At 39.4% G+C, this 20442-nt stretch overlaps 1 protein-coding gene across 1 annotated transcript; it reads left to right on the forward strand.

Annotated features, from left to right (window-relative positions):
• Window positions 1-88: 88 nt before the first annotated feature.
• On the forward strand, window positions 89-20158 carry cep76 (centrosomal protein 76). Its single transcript, XM_062399597.1, has 13 exons — window positions 89-324; window positions 1370-1525; window positions 1679-1763; window positions 4617-4841; window positions 5012-5197; window positions 6782-6879; window positions 7102-7230; window positions 7481-7666; window positions 14530-14696; window positions 15181-15340; window positions 15578-15751; window positions 17824-18041; window positions 19647-20158. Exons 1-13 carry the CDS (start codon window positions 262-264, stop codon window positions 19783-19785), a joined length of 1986 nt encoding a protein of 661 aa, XP_062255581.1. The 5' UTR covers window positions 89-261; the 3' UTR covers window positions 19786-20158.
• Window positions 20159-20442: the final 284 nt, after the last annotated feature.

Genomic DNA, 20442 nt, shown 5'->3' on the forward strand with positions numbered 1-20442 from the left:
GTCAGGTTTCACGAATTTAACTTAATCGCAGACTGTAGTCAGGCATCGACATCGCCATATTTACTTTAGCTTTTCCGCCACAGTTTAAACTGGCGGTAGGACGAGTGCCTTTGCCTAGATACAGAAAACAAATGTGTATACAATTATAAGATCGAGCTCAGAAAGGACAAACACGTTTTTTTATTGTTCCTGATAGCGCCCTTCTGCTAACGTCGGTAGCCACTGGACTGTAAAGCTTGCCAGAGTTCGTCGTTAGCAGTGATGTCTCTGCCTCCAGAGAAAGTTTCTGAGCTGAAGCAAATCATTCACAACCATCTGCTCAAGGTGAGCAACGTTAGCTGTTATTTCAACTCATGTTAGTTATATAAAACATAAATATCTTTTTACTCATTGTCCGATGTGCAAACAGTGAGTTAACACTACAAAAGAAGCCGGGTATATTAATCATGGATATATGTTAGTATTACCTTGTTGTTTTCACCACAGCAGCAAAGTACTACCAGTTTATGCTTCACTATACTGTCTGTCTATCACTTATGTTAAATAAGATGCAATAGAGTGGGCCCGGTAGATATACCCTATTATTGTCCTGTATGTGAATAACAAAGCAATATTCAACTCATCCAGTTAGATTTTTTTCCAGTAATTGGCTCATTATTAAGCTGCTATTTGTGTTTGTTTTAACAAAATTGTCATTTAATGAATTTGTACAAAAACTAGAGCAGTTCTAAACCTGCCTGTTTGGAAAGCACATATCATGTGTCCAAATCACACCAAACTTGGAACTGCACTTCTCTGGACCAGTTATAATACAGATATCAAGTGTGAAGCCAATAAGTTGCACATTTTGCTAGATATGTGCTCCACATACAGATAGATAGAAATACATTTGTGGAATTAGTAGGTAGATTGAAATGATGACGATACCATTGATAGGATAATATTATCACACAACTTCAGGTTTACGTATTTACCTGATGGTTTTAACTCCTTGATATAGACCTATTTATGCAGTTATCTAAAATTGTGTTTAAAAATATTGTTGATGGGCAACCCTTATGCAGATTTTCAAGATACAAGAGCAATGCTACATTTTTCCCAATCACTCTCTCCAACACAGTGAGGATGGATGAGCATTAGGAGCAAAACAAACAAGTTGGGGGCAAACATGTGGAAAGCCAAAGCTACATGATAAACTTTGAATGGTGAGGGTCAGGAGTCCATCTTAATCAGATGTCATTATATCAGGTGATGATTATAAAGCCTGTATAGGTACAATGAAATGTCTCCTTGTGACCTTTGTTTAGGCAGCGTAAATGAGAAAGAGGTGTTAATTCTGTGTATTTTGTTTGTTTTTTTGGGTTATCAGAGTGGTATACGTGGTAAGATCCGAGAGGTGCTGGCTGAAAATGTGAAGGATGATCGAGGGCAATCACATCAATCTCTATCTGAGGCAGATTTTTTAAGAACTCTGCAGAGCAGGGGTATCATAGATGATGTAATGAAGGACCTACACTTTGACCAGGTAGAATGACCATTTGACAGCAGCTTTGAATACTTGATGATTAGTGAGAGAAATATAATTATTTAACTAATATTTGCTTATATTTTTGAATTTTTACTTTGATCACATGCTTACTGTTCTGCAATAACTGTTGTTCTATCTACTTTTTAATAGGAGGCAATCATGGATGAAAAAAAAGGATCTCATCCCAAGCGTGCTCCTGACTTTATTGACAAAGAAATCACTCAGCTGAAGAAATGTAAAAAACATAATTTACCATACGCAAGTAAACCAACAGCAACAAGCAAAAAAACTTAGACCAAAGAGTTAGAATGTAATGCAGCAAAGACTTTATTCTGAGCTGAGCTTTTGGCCCTTATAATAATAATAATAATAATAATAATAATAATACACCTTTTTATATAGCACTTTGATAACAAAGCAAGAAGAGTAAATTAAGAGTTGAACAGGTAATATAGATGAAAATAAGTGAACAAGTAAAACAAAAGGTGAAAAGAAAACGATAATATCACAGGATCACATGAAAGCAAGTCTATAAAAGTGTTTTTATAAGAAGTGATTTAAAAGAAGTCACTGAATCTGCGAGCCTTATCTCCTCAAGTAGGCTCTTCCAAAGCCAAGGGTCCCTGATGGCAAAAGCACAGTCACCTTTGGTTTTCCACCTCGACTTTGGAACAGCGAGCAGGGCTCCACCTGAGGAATTTAGGTGCCTGCGTGCAGGCACCTAAGGGGTCAGTAATTCTGTGACTTAGATTGGGGCCAGACCCTGGCATGCTTCAAAAGTGATCAGTAAAATCTTAAAATCATTCTAAAATGGCCAGGGAGCCAATGAAGAGAAGCAAGGGTCAGGTCGATGGGATGTTACCTTTTAAGACCAGTGAGAATCTGGGCTGCCGCGTTCTGACTACTTTTTTACTACTTTTTTACTACTTGTGGTTCGAAAGTAAATGATTAGTCAATCAGAACTCCTAAGTTTCTGGCAACAGGCTTTATATTGATAGACCAGGTACCAAGGCTGTGTTCAATCTCAGTGATGGGTTTAGGTGGATTGATGAATATTATTTCTGACTTCGAGTTGTTGAGTTGCCAATAGTTTTGTACCATCCAACTGTTGATATTATTAAGACAGTCTTTCAACGCAGCTAGGCTTTCAGGGTCATCAGGTCTCAGCGGAATGTAAATCTGTTTTTATCTGCATAGCAGTGGAAGGAGAGGTAGTGTTGGAGGATTTTGCCAAGAGGAAGCACATAAATAGAAAATAAGATTGGGCCTCAAATTGAACCTTGTTGTACACCACAGGTAACATTCGTTATAGAGGATGTGTAATTACGTATGGGAACCGGGCAAGTTCTTTGTAAAAGGTAAGAATCAAACCAACTAAGTGCAGTGTCCTTGATGCCATGCCAGGTTTTAAGATGGTCAATTAAAATGGCCTGATCTACTGTGTCAAAGGCTGCACTTAGGTCTAGGAGGATTAGAATTGTGCTCTCCTCTGTCAGCTGCTAAAAGAAGGTCATTGGTTACTTGGAGGAGGGCAGTTTCTGTACTGTGTAATCATCTATAACCTGATCTAAATTTCGCAAAGACACATAAAAGCTTGAAGTTGGGTTGACACCACTTTTTCTAAAACCTTTGATAAAATGGAAGTTGAGAGATCGGCCTAAAATTGTTAAGAACCGAGGGATCAAGGTTAGGTTTCTTTAAAAGAGGTTGGACCACAGCATGTTTACAACTGGAAGGGAAGATTCCCTTTGTTAGGGATCTATTAAGAATCATTAAAATACTGGGAACCACTGTGTCTGTACAAATGTGGAGGGAAGGATTTCAAGGCTGCATGTAGTTGGTTTCATGTGGGTTATGATTTGTGACAAAGGTTCAAATTTGCAAAAATAGGTATGAATGTCCCTCTTGGCAATACAAATGGAGTTAGGAGGAATGATTTATTTCCTAATGTACTTACATGCCCTTTTTAAAGCTAAATTAAAAGTTCCAATATTGGTGCATATCAATACAACAACAATTTGTTTTTGTAAACTTTCCATGGGCAGTTAAGCACTGGAAGTTGACACTTCTTTTGCTAAAGCTAGCTTATAACAATAACTTAAATGTAGTTGAAAACAAGACTAGGCAAGCCTAGCTCAGCAGCTAGTTGGGAACATTGGCCAACTAGACCTATGATGTTCTTTTGTTTTTGAACGTTTTTGTCATTACCTAGCATATTGATTATATGTTACACTGAAGCCTTTTTCATTACATACAACATTCATGTTTTTTGTTGTTCAATGAAAGAATCCGTTAAAGTTCTACTCACAAATGGATTAAGTAAAATATTTCATTTTTAAATTTGTATTAGAAATGTTTGCATGCATGTCTGCTTGTTAAAAAACAAAATGTTTTTATGTATGTCTGTATATGACAAGGTAAATAGAGTTAGTTTAAATCACCCCAATATTTCCAGTTTATTCCCGTTAATTCTTGTATATTTCCGTTAATTGAATATTCCGGGTTGAATATTCCCAGAATTTTGCAACATACTCACAATGGGAAAATTCTGTCACATTATGACAGTAGAAATTCTGAATATCCAATCAGGGTTTTTGGTGACAAAATCATATATAAATGGGAGGAATAATTAGCCTTTGCTAACACTGATTTTACAATTGTATAAACAGAGAGAAAAAACAGGATACTAAAGTGAATCATGACTAAGTAGTGTCAACTCTATCTATCTCTTATGATATGATATGCAGTATTTATCTGTTGACCTTTTTTTTTATTCATAATCCATGTTGGGTTTTGCTGTTTAACTTATTACAATAAGTTTAACTTTTTCTTTGATCCAATGGTTTCTCCGTTGGAAATCTATCTTTGATTATAGCTTTTACTGCATAGACATTAATCAGCTGTGTAGTAACATTTAACATAGTGTTCCTGCCTCTTTCAAAGTAATTCTTGTTCCCTGTATGTACGACTATTAAGACATCTTGTACAGCTGAGCACTGCTCCCTACAGTTTTGAGTATGTTAGTTATAAAATATCATTGTTAACACAGTGGACACAGTGAGTGATGACATTCTTTTCTTTCTCTAAGCCAATATTGATCCATCAAGACGTTACCTGTATCTGCAAGTACTTGGTGGTAAGGCCTTTCTGGAGCACCTCCAGGAGCCTGAGCCTTTACCAGGTCAAGTGTGTTCGACATTTACACTCTATGTGCACTTCCGCAACCAGAGGTTTCACTCAAAGCCAGTGCCCTGTGCCTGTGAACCCAACCTCGAGGAGGGCTTACTCTTCGAGATTCATAGAGATGGAATAGGTACTCGTCATTCAGGTTCATGTCGCACACCGTTTAATCATGTTGATTCAAATATTTTCTGGATTGTATTTTTTACTTTTCCCACATTTATTTGAAATGAAATGTTTTGAAAATGTCACAGACTACTGCTTTAAACCCACTTATGCATATATTTTCGTTTGATGCTGCAGGAGAAAGCAATAAAATGGCAGATGCAACTGCCTTGCTGTCAGTGAGTGACCCGGTTCACTTGGTACTGATTAAAACAGACACCTACAGTGAGACAACGCTGGTCTCATCCTACTTCTTGGACTGGAGGATAGTCCTCGGCGCACCCAGTGGAAAGACCTGCCTTGGTGTAGAGCTGATGGGAGTTGGTGAGGAAAAATACTTCTTCTGCAGTGTTCTTTGTGTAGCACTTCATTTGTTAACCTAAATGGACTTAACCTAAATGTGTAGTGATAACAAAGAAAACCCTTTCCTCTTCATGGAGACTGTTTAATTTCACATATTTTACAGCTAATGATTGTGTATCTGAATGTAGCTCTTTACACACTGGTATCATGCATCTATAAAATCACTGTAATAAAAAGCAACCGGCTGTTGATGAAATATTGGTTTAACAAATGAAAAGTCATCTTCCAAGGGAACAGCTTGCATCCTCTGATCAGTGTACACTGAGGAGTCTAAGGAATCTATCCGGTAACTACGACTTAAAAGAGCTTAATGCGGTTCCTTTTATCAGTACATGTTGATCCAGTCTCTGTAACAGAATCTCATGCATTTTATGAAGAGGTTTTAAGTACTGCTACCTTTAAAGCCTGCGGTACATAGCCGGTTGATAGAGATATATTAGACTGATTTACTATAAAACTGTTGATTAGAGATTCAAAACTTCCTTAAAATGTCTAGTTGGTATAGAGTCTAATAGAGAAGTTGATGGCTTAGAGAATAGTTAAGCCAGCTCCAAAATAAATTTGGATAATGCTTTTTACAAAACTGATGTTTTACACATCTCTTGTATCCATTGAGAAACCATCCTGAAATACAGTATACATTTAATATTTTATGATATATTGTTTATATGCTGTGCCTATAAAGAGTTATACAATTCCAATAAAAAGTATTCAGCCCCCTTGGATGTTTCAACCTTTTGTTGCTTTTATACATGAAATCATGGTCAATATAATTAGGCTTTTTGACAAGAATTTGCTGAAATAACCTCTTTAATATCAAAGTGAAAACAGATTTTTGCAAACTAATGTCAATTCATGAAAAGTATTTTGTGTAAAATAATTGTTTGTATAAATATTCACCCCCTTTAAAGTGACTGACCTAATTCAACAGAGGTCCAGCTAGTTGATGCCAGCAGTGTCACAATTAGTGAAATGGAAATCGCCTGAGTGCAGTTGACGTGTGTCAAGTGATTGTAGTATAAAAACACCTGCAAAGAGAAAGCCACTGTTGAAAAAAGCTCATATGAAATCTCGCCTGGATTCCCAAATCCTGGAGGATAATCTGACACAGTCTGCAAGAGAACTACGACTTGGGAAAAGATTTATTTCCGAAGGTTCAAAGACAACAAGGTGAATGTTCTGGAGTGGCCAAATCAAAGCCCAGATCTCAATCCAATCGAGAATTTGTGGCTGGACTTGAAAAGAGCTGTTCACGCCAGATCCCTGAGCAACCTGACAGAGCTTGAGCTGTTTTGCTACGAAGAATGGAGAAAAATGCAGTGTCCAGATGTGCCAGCCTGATTGAGACATATCCGCACACACTCAGTGCTGTGATTGCAGTCAAAGGTGCATCTACCAAATACTTACCTGCAGGGGGTGAATATTTATGCAATCATTTACTTTACCTTATATCTTTTTTATTAATTGACATTATTTTGTTAAAATATGTTTTCACATGAATTAAAGCGTGTGTGTGTGCATGCTTTCGTGTCTTTCTCTCACCAGGCAGTGAATCTAAAGTCCCAGCTGGTGTTCTGACAGTCAGTATGGAGCTCTACCCTCCTCTCACAGAGACTCTGAGCACTGATATCATCAGCACACAGGTCAGCACACTGGAGTCTCTCTATATCTGTTACTGTTTATTCATCAGCTGTATAAAGGTTTAGCAGTTACAGGAAAAATACATTAGCCACTCAAAGTGAATGAATACAACTGAATGCCTTTTGTGATCAATATTGCTGAGATTGGATATAAAGACTGTATAGTAAAAGAAACATCGAAGCTCTATATTTAATGCATCAGGTGACTGTCTTGTTCTCATTCAGCAAACCCTGGAAAGAAAGAGGACAGCTGAGAAGGAGAGACTCTTCCTGGTTTATGCCAAACAGTGGTGGAGGGAGTTCCTTGAGATACGACCGTCGCACCAATCCAAAATGGTCAAGATATTTGCGCAGGTTCATCTCAGTCACATGTTTGGCTCAAATTAATAATACAACATTCATCTGCATATTACATAATTTCTAAATATATGTTATGTTTGTCCACACAGCAAAAAAACAACAACATTTTAGTTGCAGTTTTCAACTCATACAAAGGTGTATGCTGCTAAAATTTTTTTTAGGGATATTTAAATCTGGAACTCCTCATAATATGTGGCTCCATGCTGTCCCATGACCTCTGGTTTTGTGTCTGTGAATTATGCAGGATGAAAATGGCGTCAACCAACCAGTGTGTTCCTATGTGCGTGTCCTCCGGGTGGGCCGGCTGCTGGAGACTCCTCGACAGGCAGCCCGTTTTGTCAGCCTGCTGGCCCATGAGAAGGCTCCTGTGGTGGGAGGGGGTGGGCAGGAGCAATGGTGCACATTAATGGCTTTCCTATGCAGAGGGAAGGTAAGGAGAAACAGACATCTGGCATCTATAAAAGAGGTGTGCCCATTTTTCAGAAGACAATGCACTTGCTGTACTGCAGATTTATTGCTCTTCAAACCTGAATTTCTGTGAAGAATTACATGTTCCATTAGTTCTAGAAATAAATCTTGAGAATACCTAGCTTAGTACCTTAATGTAATAAATCCACAGTCAAGTTAATTTTATTAGTTTATTTACACATTAAACATGAATCTCATATATGTAGGTAATTGGAAGGTAACAGAAAGGTTGTGCATTTGCATTTGGGAGAGAGTCCACAAAACAACTTTGTTAGAGCAGAAACCAATACAGTTGAAGTCAATGGTTAGTCCTTGAGATGTAATAAAACAACAGAAAAAAAGAACAATACTGCTATTGTGGTGTCATGCGAGTGTCCGGAAGCCCTGATATTCATATTCGACTCGCAAAGGCGTCATTTACACCATGTTTTTATTGTAAATGTCTGCTGATATCTTCTGACGAGGTTCATTCAAGGACGGTCGGAAATACCAACTTCCCCTAACTTAGCCACTTCTGGAGGACTTAGGCTTACTTGGTTTCGAGTCGAATATGAATGCTTCAGGACACTTGGATGACGCCACACGAGCAGTGTGGAGGCAAGTTATGGCTTTTCTGTTTTATTACGTCTGAATTAGGGCTGAAAGATTTGGGGAAATAATATAATTGCGATTTTTAACCTGTTTGCAAAAATGTAATCTTGAGAAAAAGATTTTTTTAATTATAGGTGTCTTACTGCTCCCAAATCAGTAACATTTCCAGTGTTGGGAAGGATACTTTCAAAACGTATTCTGTTACAGAATACATGCCCAAAATGTAATCTGTAACGTATTCCGTTACATTAACTAATCTTAGTAACGTATTCTGAATACTTGGATTACTTCCACATTGAATTGCATTTTATAAGTGTAGGAATGCGGCGTTGTTATTGTCAGTAGAGCAGCAGCAGTTTAAGCGCTCTCTCTCCGCGGATGCGGCGGAAGGGCAGCTTGCGGATTAGCAGCTCCGTAGATTCCCGTTCATGTCCGGGTGGTCATGCAGCGGTATGGAGGCGCCGGGCCTCAGCAGGAACACACCCATGCTGAACATCTCCGTCTCGCAGATGTGCATGTAGGTGACCGGGGGGCTCTGTGTGTCCGCCACGTCGGCCGAAGACTTTAGGACCCTGTAGGTGATGCAGGGTTGCTTCGCTATCTTCTGGATCAGAGGAGTTTTGTGGCCCGCAGCAATCTGGCTGCGTGTGAGGAGAGCAGCCCAGATCCCTACTCTCTTCGCACGTTATAATCGCGCACGTTGGGATTAGAAAATCTCGTTTTATCATATCGCGATTTTATCGCAAATGAAATTAATCGTTCACCTCTAGTCTAAATATAGGTCACTAATCAGCTACACTGTTTACCCCTGAAACTTCAAAGGTGTTTTGTGTGCTCAAACACTTTACCCCCCACCCCCCATCGGCAAAGGGGTAAGTAAATATTAAGAGAATTACTGGATGAACTATCCCTTTAAGTCCCTGAAACAGCACTACAGAAAGACAAGAGAAGGGGACAAACCAGCCCTTGCCTACGGAACATCCTGAGACAAGCTCATCACCCTCAGGCATGTAGAGTGACACAGGAGGAGTGGCAGGGAGAGGGCCTGCAAGCGCACCGCGGTGGCGACACCATTAATGTTCCCTTAAGTGCTGCTTGAAGACCTGTCCCACTGCATAGAGCTAATTGCACCACCTGAACTCTGTATCCCTTACAACACCAAGTATCCCACTCTGGCAGAAGTCAAGAATACAATCAGATCAACGCGGAGTAACATTTAAGGTATATAAACACTGTCCAAGATTCCTGGAGAGACTGTGGTGACTCATCAGGACAGTATGACATACGGGAAAATTGCCAAGCATTGGAGACATGTAGAAGGAGTCTTGGTACCAAAGGAGGAGAACGCAAGCAACGTCCCTCAATTCCACACCATCTCCCTGAGAAGTGTGGAAGGCAAGGTCTTTTTCAAGATACTTGCAAACTGCATAACAGAGTACCTTCTGAGGATCTCCTATAGTGACACTGCAGTGCAGAAGGGAGGAGTCCCAGGCATGCCAGGCTGTATCGAACACACACAAGTGGTCACTCAGCTGAGCCGCGTGGCAAGAGAGAACAGAGGAGACCTAGCTGTTGTCATGTCCCAGAGAGGATCACAAATCTCATTAACAGTTACCTCTGGGACTACCACATTGTAATGCCATTGTTGAGAGGAGTGGTCGCCAACCCGTCGATTGCGATCGACATATCGATCTCGACAGTGTCCATAGAATATTGATCCCCGCTTTGGACTCACTGGCTGCGTTCAACTGTAATAATTGTTTATTCGACTACACAGGACTACTTTTATACAAGGAAATAGTCAGATTTATGGCCATATTCAAGGCAAAGCCTATTTAAAAACATTGTAATGCAGTAGCAGCTCCTTTGCTGAACATATTGTTGAAATGAGAACCTATATATTTAGCATTGAACAGAAGTTTTAAATATGAATTTGTATTAATGTGAATATTGTGCATTGATAAATATTGTATATTTTTATACAACATTGATGGATTGATATTAATATATTACTGCATCTCTTTGTTTATAGTTATGCTCGTACATTGAGCCTTTAACAGAAATATAAGAAAAATAATAAATATGTGTGCTTTTTTTTTTAGAAGATATCAGGGCGGTAGATCTCGGCTTATGTTTAGAATTAAAAAGTGATCTTGGGCTCAAAAAGGTTGGTGACCACTGGTCTTGAGAAAGGCATCCTAACTGGTTGGACCATATCAGTATACCCGTTTGCCTTGGCAATGAACATGCTGATGAAATCATCAGAAGTGGATGTAAAGGACCGCTGTCTAGGTTGGACATCCTTCAACCCCCAATCATGGATGACTTGACATTCACAACCACATCAGTGCCAGGATGCTGATTGTTCCTCCAAGGACTGGTCATTACTTGGGTTAGGATGAGCTTCATGCCCGCCAAATCCAGAACCTTGGTTCTGAGAAAAGGAAGAGTATGTAATAAGTAGCGCTTCTCTTTAGGAGGTGTCCAGATTCCATTTGCGTCTGAGAAGCCTGTGAAGAGCCTCGGCAAGATCTTTGACTACTCCCTGAGAGACACAGTTGCAGTCCAGTCATCCTGTATAGAACTTAAAACCTGGCTCTATGGATCTATCAGCATGGTATCTTGCAGAGACTCCGGCCGCTGCTGATATACAAAGTCCCAGTGACCATTGTTGAGGGATTGGAACTTGTCATCAGCAAGTGCCTGGGCAGGTGGCTTGGCCTGCCAAAGAGTCGAAACAGCATAGCCTTTTCTGTCATTCTGCAAAACCCCATGAATCTCCCGCCAGAAAGGATTCAATCATGCAGCAATATAGTAATCTTTTAAGCACCGAAGTGCAACCCCACCCTGCCAATCGTAAACTCTGGTATTTGATTCTTGGTTTATGTCCCTGCCAAATGTGCCTCAAGGTCACTTGAAGAGATACAACAATCTTGGCAACATAACCATTTTGACTGATTCAATATAAGATCTGAAATTAAGAAATGGTATTAGGTCCCACCTCCTTATGTCTTCCCCAATCTTTTTGTTCATGGGAAGGTAGTTAAGCAACAGTTTTGTCAAGTATACTGGAATATATACCCCTAAATATCTCATGGATTCAGCATCCCAAATTATACTTCTCCTTCACATTTATTGAGGGATTGTATTTAGGACTGAGGATTTGTGTTTTTAAAACATTCAGCTTCATCCAGAGAAGGATTCATATTGTTCGAAAAGTGAAAATAACTGTACCAGAGGTTGTTCTTGGTTGGTTACATACACCAATACATCATTAGCAAATAAGGACATCTTTTGTTCTCCTCCTTTCATGGCTATTCCTTTAATATTGTTATTCTGAATAATTCCCTGGCTAAGGGGCTCAATAAAGAAGAGAGAGGGATAATTTGGCCGCCCTGTTTTGTAACTCGCTCCAATGAAAATGGGTTTGAAACTGCTCAATAATTTTTTATCTAGCCCTTGTAGTCTAGGTCCTGGGGAAGATTTGTATGCGCTTCATTAAGCAGAGAATATCTCAACTGTTATAGACTAATATGACTCGATTGAACAACGTGGGATGTGTGCCAAAATCTCTGGGAAGAAAGTCCTTAAAATGACCACAACAGGTGACACTATTATCACACTACAGGTGAAATGGACTTTTTTCCCCCTTTATATATATCCTTTATATACTTTGTCTAAAAAATAATATTAAAATATGCAAATTATGTGATATCTCATTATATATGCGTTCATAAACCCTTGAAGCTACAGATTTTCTGAGGTGATCACAATGTTCACAATGACCATGATTATAAGGTCATAGAAGAGTATAAACATTCTGATTTGATATAAATAAAATGACTAAAAAAAGTTACAACTATAACCTAGTACATACAACTAGCAACATACAGGAATTGCCATTTATTTATTAACCTAAACTTTAAAAGCTTACATTTCCTAGCTGTTCTAAATATTGCTGTCATTATGTCATCGCCTCCAACTTTGTTTATCAACAAAAGTTTACTTGGCAGCCATAGTGACCTGAGGTCATAGCAGAGCACATGGCTGTCAAGCAAGATGACTTGAGATCAAGATAAGGAAGGAAATCTACTCTTTATTCTCTGTGTTAGCGTGTACACTTATAATGTGTCATTATCATATGAGTTGTAATTTTGTGTGTTTAAATAATTATAATGAATTTTTATCAGTTTTATATTTAATGTGGTGTGTATTGTAGCTAGCTAACTACAGTTTGTTACCTAACCCTCCCCCCCCCCCCCCACGCCAACACACGCCATCATTATCGACTTCATGGCATTGGTGAGGGCAGCCAGCGTAAGCTTGCTGATGCTACCCCTCAGACATCTAAGTGGCCGCATAAACATGCCGATCGTCAAGGCGGAGACCCCGGTACACCTCTAAACGTTGACTCCACAGTGTGGAAGGATCCTGCTGCTGCGCCAGCTCCATCTCCCACTGCTCCCACTGAGGGGCTGCACTGGGGCGCTGGGGCTGTCGCAGGCAGGCTCTGGCCCACCTGACTCTGGGTCAAAAGGATATGGTTGCAAGATTGTATCTTCGTCTCCAGTAGCCATTCATCTACAGAGGTAGTGGATGGCTAAAAATCTGGGCGCTTTTATCTTGTGAAGGAGGGAGGAGGGGAGGGGGAGAGAGGAGAGGGGCGGCACACTCAAAACAGGTCAATCTGAGGAGGGCTGTTTTAGACATGGTAAAAAGGTGCTGTTGTAAATGATCCTTGTGGTATTTTGACAAAAGTATGTTACAGACATTTAATTAAGACCCCAAGGAACAATATCAACTTGTGGTAAAATGGGTATACGATGAGTCCTTTAAGGACCAAGTTAAAGGTAGACTGCCACACAAGGACCAACGAAACCCCCATTACTTTGTACCATTCCGAAGGTAACCCGTCTGGTCCTGGGACCTTATTTGATTTAAGATGTGCTATAGCTGAACTTATTTCTTTGACTGATGCATTTTCATATCTTGACTTGATAGCGCAGAATTTCCCAGACCACTACGGGATAAACGTTTCCTGCGCCTTCTCTGTTAGCGGCTGGCAAGACAGACAAAACACAAGTCTCGCAAAGTGGCCCTTGTCAGCTCTGATTTATGAGTTTCATTCCAGGGAAAATTTATTTAGCCTCATCACTCCCCAACCTGTTCTGTATCTGCCATCCATATTAGCACTTCTGGGGAGCATTTATCAGTCTGACTTACCCGTAGCTTGAGAAAGCACATAGCAGCGGCAGCAGCAACCCCTTGCTCAAACCAGGCCTGTATACCAGGAAAGTCAAATGCAATTGCTTACTGTTATAGACAATTTGATATCTACAGAGCTTACTTCCTATCCTGCATACTTTTCAGAAGTGTTCAACACTTCTGTGAAAGGCAAATAGAGCAGTGAGAACAGGATATAATAATTCTGTTTAGACAGATTGCTGTAGTGACATGATGAATTAGACAAGCAACAGTGAAGGAACAAATGAATCTGTTAAAATTTGTTAAATGTTAGAATATGCAGTTATTCAACTTTGTGGTGTCAACTTATCACAGTGTAAATAAGGAATTTTGCCTGGAACTGAGGCTACACCTAAAGTTCAATATTAGATATTAAAGTAATATTTTAGAAACAAATATTTTCAGAACAAAGCTGTAATATCCTTAGAACAAGGTGAGAATATAACGAATAATTACATTGTAGAACAACTATTTACTATTTTAGAAAGCCATGTTGTGATAGGTAAAGTTGTAATAAGTCATAATTTCTGATAATGTTATTGTTTTAGAAGAAAAGTTGTCAAAATACTTCAAGATAATAATCATAAACACTCTGAATGAAAGTCTTTATCTTTTCAAGATATAACAAAATACAGAAAGATAAGATAAAAACTTGTAATATTTTGATAATAAGCCTTCAGAACTATCAACAGGAACTCATTGTTCCAGAGTGAATGGAGCAGGCCAATAGCTTTAAGAGGTTTCAGCAGGGTTTAATTAAACTGCTGCAACTTTGCAGCTTCAGAGATGCAGGATTGAAAATGAAAGACAACAAAATGGTATTACTCTCAAAGTGCAACTCTCAAGGCTAAAATGTAATAAATGAAGGTCAAGGACAGTTGTTTCACTCATGTTACAGTTAATATGGTAATCATAAAATTATCTGCAATTTGGTTTCCACATTTTCATCTCTGGAGAGGAGCTGAACCCATTGCTGTTTGTGCCCCCCAGGGGGATTGTGAAGACCACGCAACGCTGCTGTGCAGCCTCCTGCTGGGATTTGGTTTGGATGCGTATGTGTGTGTAGGCACCAAAGCAAAGGGAGTGCCACACACCTGGGTCCTGACCCGCGGTACTGATGGGAGCATTACATTCTGGGAGAGCCTAACAGCACACAGGTCTGTTGTTGTTGTTGTGGTTATTGATGTAAATAGCTTCTGCCATGTGGCGCTCTAATAACATGCTGGATGCAAGCTGAAATGCAGTATATAACAGATTTTGTGTGATGGGTACTTATAAAATTGAAGGAGGAGAAAAGCCTGATTTCATAAATAGACTTATTTACTAGATATACTGCTTTTCTGTAAGTGCTAAATCAGATGTGGCCTAAAAAATTACTTGTTTTTGCTTCAGTTTGCCTCTTTACACAGTTTGTGTATTTGTCAGCAAATACTATTTAACTATTTAAATGGTAGATGGTGAGTATATATGTAGCGTTTTTTTTATTCTTGGGGACCACTCAAAGCGCTTTACAGTACAGTTTTATTTTATATTTATACAGCATAACTCTGAAGAGATACATTTGAAATTTTGCATACGGTGCAATTACATTTTTTTCAATCATTTTGTGGGTTTGTAATTGGACTAAGTATGTGTGGTCAGATACCTCCATCAGGCCATTGACCCAGAAGCTCTGCCTCTGGCCCCACAGCCCAAACCCTCATCCCCCTACCGCACTGTGGGTTGTGTCTTCAACCACCAGAACTTCATGGCCAACTGCCAGCCATCTGATGCTGTAGAGCTTTGTGTCTTTGACTTCCAGGTAGGAGCGACTTGTCCGTTACATTAACTGTGATCCATCTCTCAGATTACATAATTTGTACATGTACATCATGGTCTTTTACACCACAATACAGCACTTTTGATTTATTTGTTGGTATTGTGTTAGTGTTTGGGTTTTGTTTAAATTAATTTGAAGTGAAAATCTTAATTATTGCAGCATCAAACTCTCCATAGATCTAATCCATCGCTTAATTTTCCCTCCTTTTTTTCCCTTTAGAATCAATCTTGTTGGAAGGTGATGAGTGAAAATGCACTGAAGTCTGTCTGTGACCCAGGCCCAGTCACCTCTCTGCCCCTTCAGCCTTCGCTCTGTGCCTCATCTCTGGATCCTGCTTCATCTAGCAACCAGTTGGAGTTTGAGATGCGTTACCTGGTTTCGGAGCACAGGAAGGTAAAACATGCTGCTGGATGTCGATACTCTAAGATGATTTCTAACTCACCTTGGGCCCGTACTATGAAGCACAATTTATTTATTTGGGTAACTTCAATTTGAGTTTAAGATTTGAAGTCCTACGAAACTTGTTAACTTCTTACATGGGTAAATCACCATGGTAACTTGTGCTGAAATGCTAACCTGCTCTGGAGCCGGTTAAATTGGAGGTAAGAGATTAACCAGTATAAAATCTCCGCCCATAATCAATTCATTTGAAACATGACATCACCGTAGGATCCCGTGGAGCAAAAAAAAAAGGTTGTAAGAGGGTCTCTGAGGAGGACAAGGGTCTTCAGCGACAATTAGTGTCTTTATGAAAGATAAGGATTCTCATCGGAGGGAATGATAAACCTTTGTCAGCTGCTTGAGCTGAACTTAACCAACCTGACACGTAGTAGAAATGTGCTCACAGTACCACAGACTGTCTGCATTGATCTACGTTTCTCTACTTGTTAAAGTTACTTCAATTTATCTAGTGGGTTAGTTAGTGTAATGCCCTTGCTCCCAGGTCATGACAAATACGGAGATGGACACAATGGATGACGGAAGGTTAAAGTATTTATTATAAATTAAACAACCAATAAGTAATGATAAATGTGGAGTGGGCGGCTGTGGCTGAGGGGTAGAGTGGTCGTCCTCCACCCTGAAGGTCGGCAGTTCGATCCCCAGTCTGACCCATCTGCATGCCGAAGTGTCCTTGGGGAAGGTGCTGAACCCTGAATGGCCCCCCATGGAATAACAAAGTGCTGTGAATAGATGCACAGTATGCATGTGTGTGTGAATGGGTGAATATGAAACTGAACTGTAAAGCGCTTTGAGTGTTCATCAAGACTAGAAAAGTGCTATTTAAATACAAACCATTTACCATTTACCATTTTACATCAGTAATGTGGATGTGAGTGTGGGAGCATAGTGAAGTTTAAGGTGTTGTGGAGCTAAAGCATAATAGAAACAAAAGCAAAGTGAGTAAGAGCGAGCACAAAGCCAGCTGGGCTTTTATCCTATTGGAGTGCTGGGCCAAGGTGATCTGAATAGGCTGGGTGGCACCACTGCACTCCTCTGGTACCGTAAGGACACATACGAAAACACAGAAACTGTCCAACACACCAACAGTCAGGCAGGGCCGTCACAATAGTTGTATACTTTTATCCTTCTTTTAAATAGGTTTATCCTATGAAATAAATATTTACTTGGAATGGGGGATAGATAATTTACAGATTTACCTTGTGACAGCCCCCATACCTCCCTCCCCTCTCTTGGAGACTAGAACAGTCAGCCCTCACCAAATTGCCACTACACTGTTTTGCGGTGCGCACTCTCCTTAAAGTAATTCCATATGTTTTATTGACTAGTCATTTTAAATGTTTCCACCACAGTGTGTCTTCAGAGACAGTGCAGACAGTGTGTGTCAAACAAAAGCTTTTTATAGAGGCTACGTCATGTGATTAAGTTAAACATTTCATCTCTTATCCAAGAGGTTTCTTGTGGGAAAAGAATAGATTCATATCCTGTTATTATGTCGTGATCGCGTTATGTATTGGTTTCCTTTATGGCTCCGTAAACACCACATTCTTTCACATTAAGATGTTTTACCAGCTGTCCTTCCTACATTTAGCAGCTGTTACTGTGTTTCTTTTAATCTGGATAATGTGTTTGTACTCCTTGTGCATGTCTTTGATGTTCATACGCTGTAAACCGTGCCCCTTTCCTGTGCACACGCTAAGATCTTGATGACGCAATCATGGGTTTACTTAACGAGTTGATAACCAGCTTTGTGTGACCGCTTAGCCTGACTGCCATTGTTAGATTAAGTTTACCCGGATATCTGAAAGATATCCTGGGTATGTTTATCTTGCTTCGTAGTACAGGCTACAGGCCACAGTTCTTTTGTTATTGATTTGATAGACCAAGAGAGGCTTAAGTTTTACATTGTATGTTAAAGAGCCACTGGTTAGTTACATGTTAGGTGATATATCCCAACATGCAATGTAATAAGCCGACGATGGGCTCTTTGGTGCTCCCTCCCTTAGGACCTGGAGCTGGCAACAGTGTGGGATGATCACCTGTCCTACCTGCTCTCCTCGGCTTTATCAGCCTATGAGCTGGAGCGCTGCACTGGTGTGTCTTGTGGAAATGAGGAGTTCCAGGATGCAGTGAGGAGGGCAGTGCCAGATGGACTCACCTTCAAAGGCTTCCCCATACACTTCCTGCACCGCAGTGCTCGTAGAGCCTTTGCTACTTGTCTAAGGTAAGATAGATTCCTGAATAAACTGTAGATAGCAGTGAGTATGTGCATTGAAAATGCTTGACCAGTTAAAGGGTTTACACTTCCTGTTGACAGCCATGTGGTCTGTTTGAGTGTAAATAAAATCCCAAAATATATTCATGAAACTTCAAGTTTGTGCGTTTTGTGGTATTCTAGTCGGATGATTGCAAGAGCAGACACAACTCTAAAGTTCCTCAAAACATGCACTGAACAGTTGTATTAGTATGACTGTGAAAGTGCAGTGAGTTTGTCTGAAGCCAGCCTTTGAATCGGCTGTAGATGGCATGACAGAGGAATAATGGGACTCATTCACAAGCACTGCTTACACACACATCTTTGCTTAAATGTTTGATGCACAAATTTGGTATTCATCAATATGTTTTTATCTAAATTTGTTCGCATAGGACGATCAAGTTTAGAACTTCCTCAGACCATGCGTACTCACAAATGAAGGCCCGGCTGCCCTAGAAAATTTAAACACACACCCTTTTAACTGAATAGACCGAATCTATTAAATTAGAATGAAATTTACACCCTTTCACCCTCATCATTTATTGTTTATTTATTTACACCACTAACACAAGAAAGACGCAAACAGAAAGAAAACCAATACCTCCAGATTGTAGGGCAGTGCCATACATGTGGAAAACACTGACAAAGATATCAAAAGAGTGTAAAGTGATAAGAGCCGTTGCAGGTGTCAATACTGTTAACTAAAAACCAAGATCTCTGAGAATCTCCTGCTGCGTTGTGCTTGTGTGAAAGGAAACCTCTGGAGGAAGTCCGGACCAGAAGCTCTGGAGTTTCCTTGGAGCTCATGTCTTGAAAAAGGGAAAGTTCACCGAAAAAAGGAAAATTTACTCATTATCTACTCACTACTTTGACGATGGATGGGTGGTTGAAGTGTTTGAGTCCACAAAACACTTCTGTAGATAGAAAGCGTTGCAGCCAAATCCAATACAATTATAGTTAATCATAAAATAAACAAAGAATTTGAATAGTTTTCACTTACACCATGTTTTTAGCCTAAATGCCCTTTGATATCACCTGGAACTGCGTTCACATTCCCACGCACACACTTAACACAAGTTCTGCGTTGTAGCATCACAAGTTCTGGTAGCATCGCTAATTCTGGTAGCATCGCTACTGCTGGTAGCATCGCTACTTCCGTTAGCAGACATTTAGATAATGGGTGAATCTTCTTTTTTGGGTCACCTATCCCTTGATGAAATTTTGTGTTAATAGAGACATAAAGCAACAGTACATAAATGCGTGAACAAGTGTCCAATTGTTTTAGCAAATTCAACCAGAATTCGATACAATGTCACTCGTGTCTTGGCTGCTGGCAAATTACACACGAGTAACATCAAGACTGAAATCTGTCTCTAAAGCGTCTTTATCATGTGTAATTATATTGTCTGTGAATCAACCTGGAAGGGTCCATGAAGAACACAGCCTTTAAACTGGTGATCTAGGCAAAGGTATCTCCTGCACTTATATTTAATGCTATCTATCTATTTGTTATTATTTAATAAAACAATCTTTGTACTACCTCTTATTTCTTGTCTCTTGTCACTTTCTGTGCAGGTCTCCTTTCTGTCAGGAAATAGTAAGTTGCCGTGGTGACCATGTGCGGCTGGCAGTAAGAGCTCGGGTGTTTGTGTATCCAGAGAATGTTTGTGCAGTGTGGCTCATGTTTGCATGTAAATATCGTTCTGTAATCTAAACAACTGAAAGATGTTTTTCAAAAGACTAACAATTTGTGTGGTACATTGGCCCCAGACAAAGCTTTTATAACTTCATGACGACACAAGAGGTTTCTGTTTCATAGAGACAAACTGCTTTATAAACATTGCATTAAAAAATCTGCATCCATGAAAAGACTAAATTAAATAAAGTTGTACTCTGTGATTAATACATTTAAAGAGATGATTGTGACTGTTATCTCTACTCTGGTGCTTAGGCCTTTATTTTGCTGACTTTTATGCACTTAATTGTATGTATTCATATATCTATTTTTGAAAATAAATGCACTTAAAAAGAAAATATATATATATATATCTCTTACTGTGTAAATAAATGTTCGAGTTGGTGACATCTATTCTTTTTTTGCTACCATGAATATTTAAAGGATTTTAATTTTAAAAATTGATCTAAATAATTCTAGAAGATCCAGCCTATTGGTATACATGAATTGTTTTGTCTAAATTTTTAACTTTCAAAAAGAAAAACTCAAAACACTGCCATAAAATCAATAGCATACCTTAAAGTCTTGCACAGTAATCTCAATGCCATGTACAAAGGATGGTAGAAGATGAAGCAAAAGGTTTATTACATCACAGTTTTTATCAATTATCATTGTCATCACCATAATTAAATGGCA

This window comes from Platichthys flesus, chromosome 11, assembly GCF_949316205.1.
Source record: "Platichthys flesus chromosome 11, fPlaFle2.1, whole genome shotgun sequence".
Taxonomy (NCBI): domain Eukaryota; kingdom Metazoa; phylum Chordata; class Actinopteri; order Pleuronectiformes; family Pleuronectidae; genus Platichthys; species Platichthys flesus.

Bases quoted from the DNA above. Each gene is read 5' to 3' on its own strand.
- cep76 (XM_062399597.1), top strand. From the start codon at position 262: ATGTCTCTGCCTCCAGAGAAAGTTTCTGAGCTGAAGCAAATCATTCAC. The intron at 1,764-4,616 runs GTAAAAAACATA...TCTTTCTCTAAG, and splicing joins AATCACTCAGCTGAAGAAAT to CCAATATTGATCCATCAAGA. The intron at 5,198-6,781 runs GTGAGGAAAAAT...TTCTCTCACCAG, and splicing joins TGTAGAGCTGATGGGAGTTG to GCAGTGAATCTAAAGTCCCA.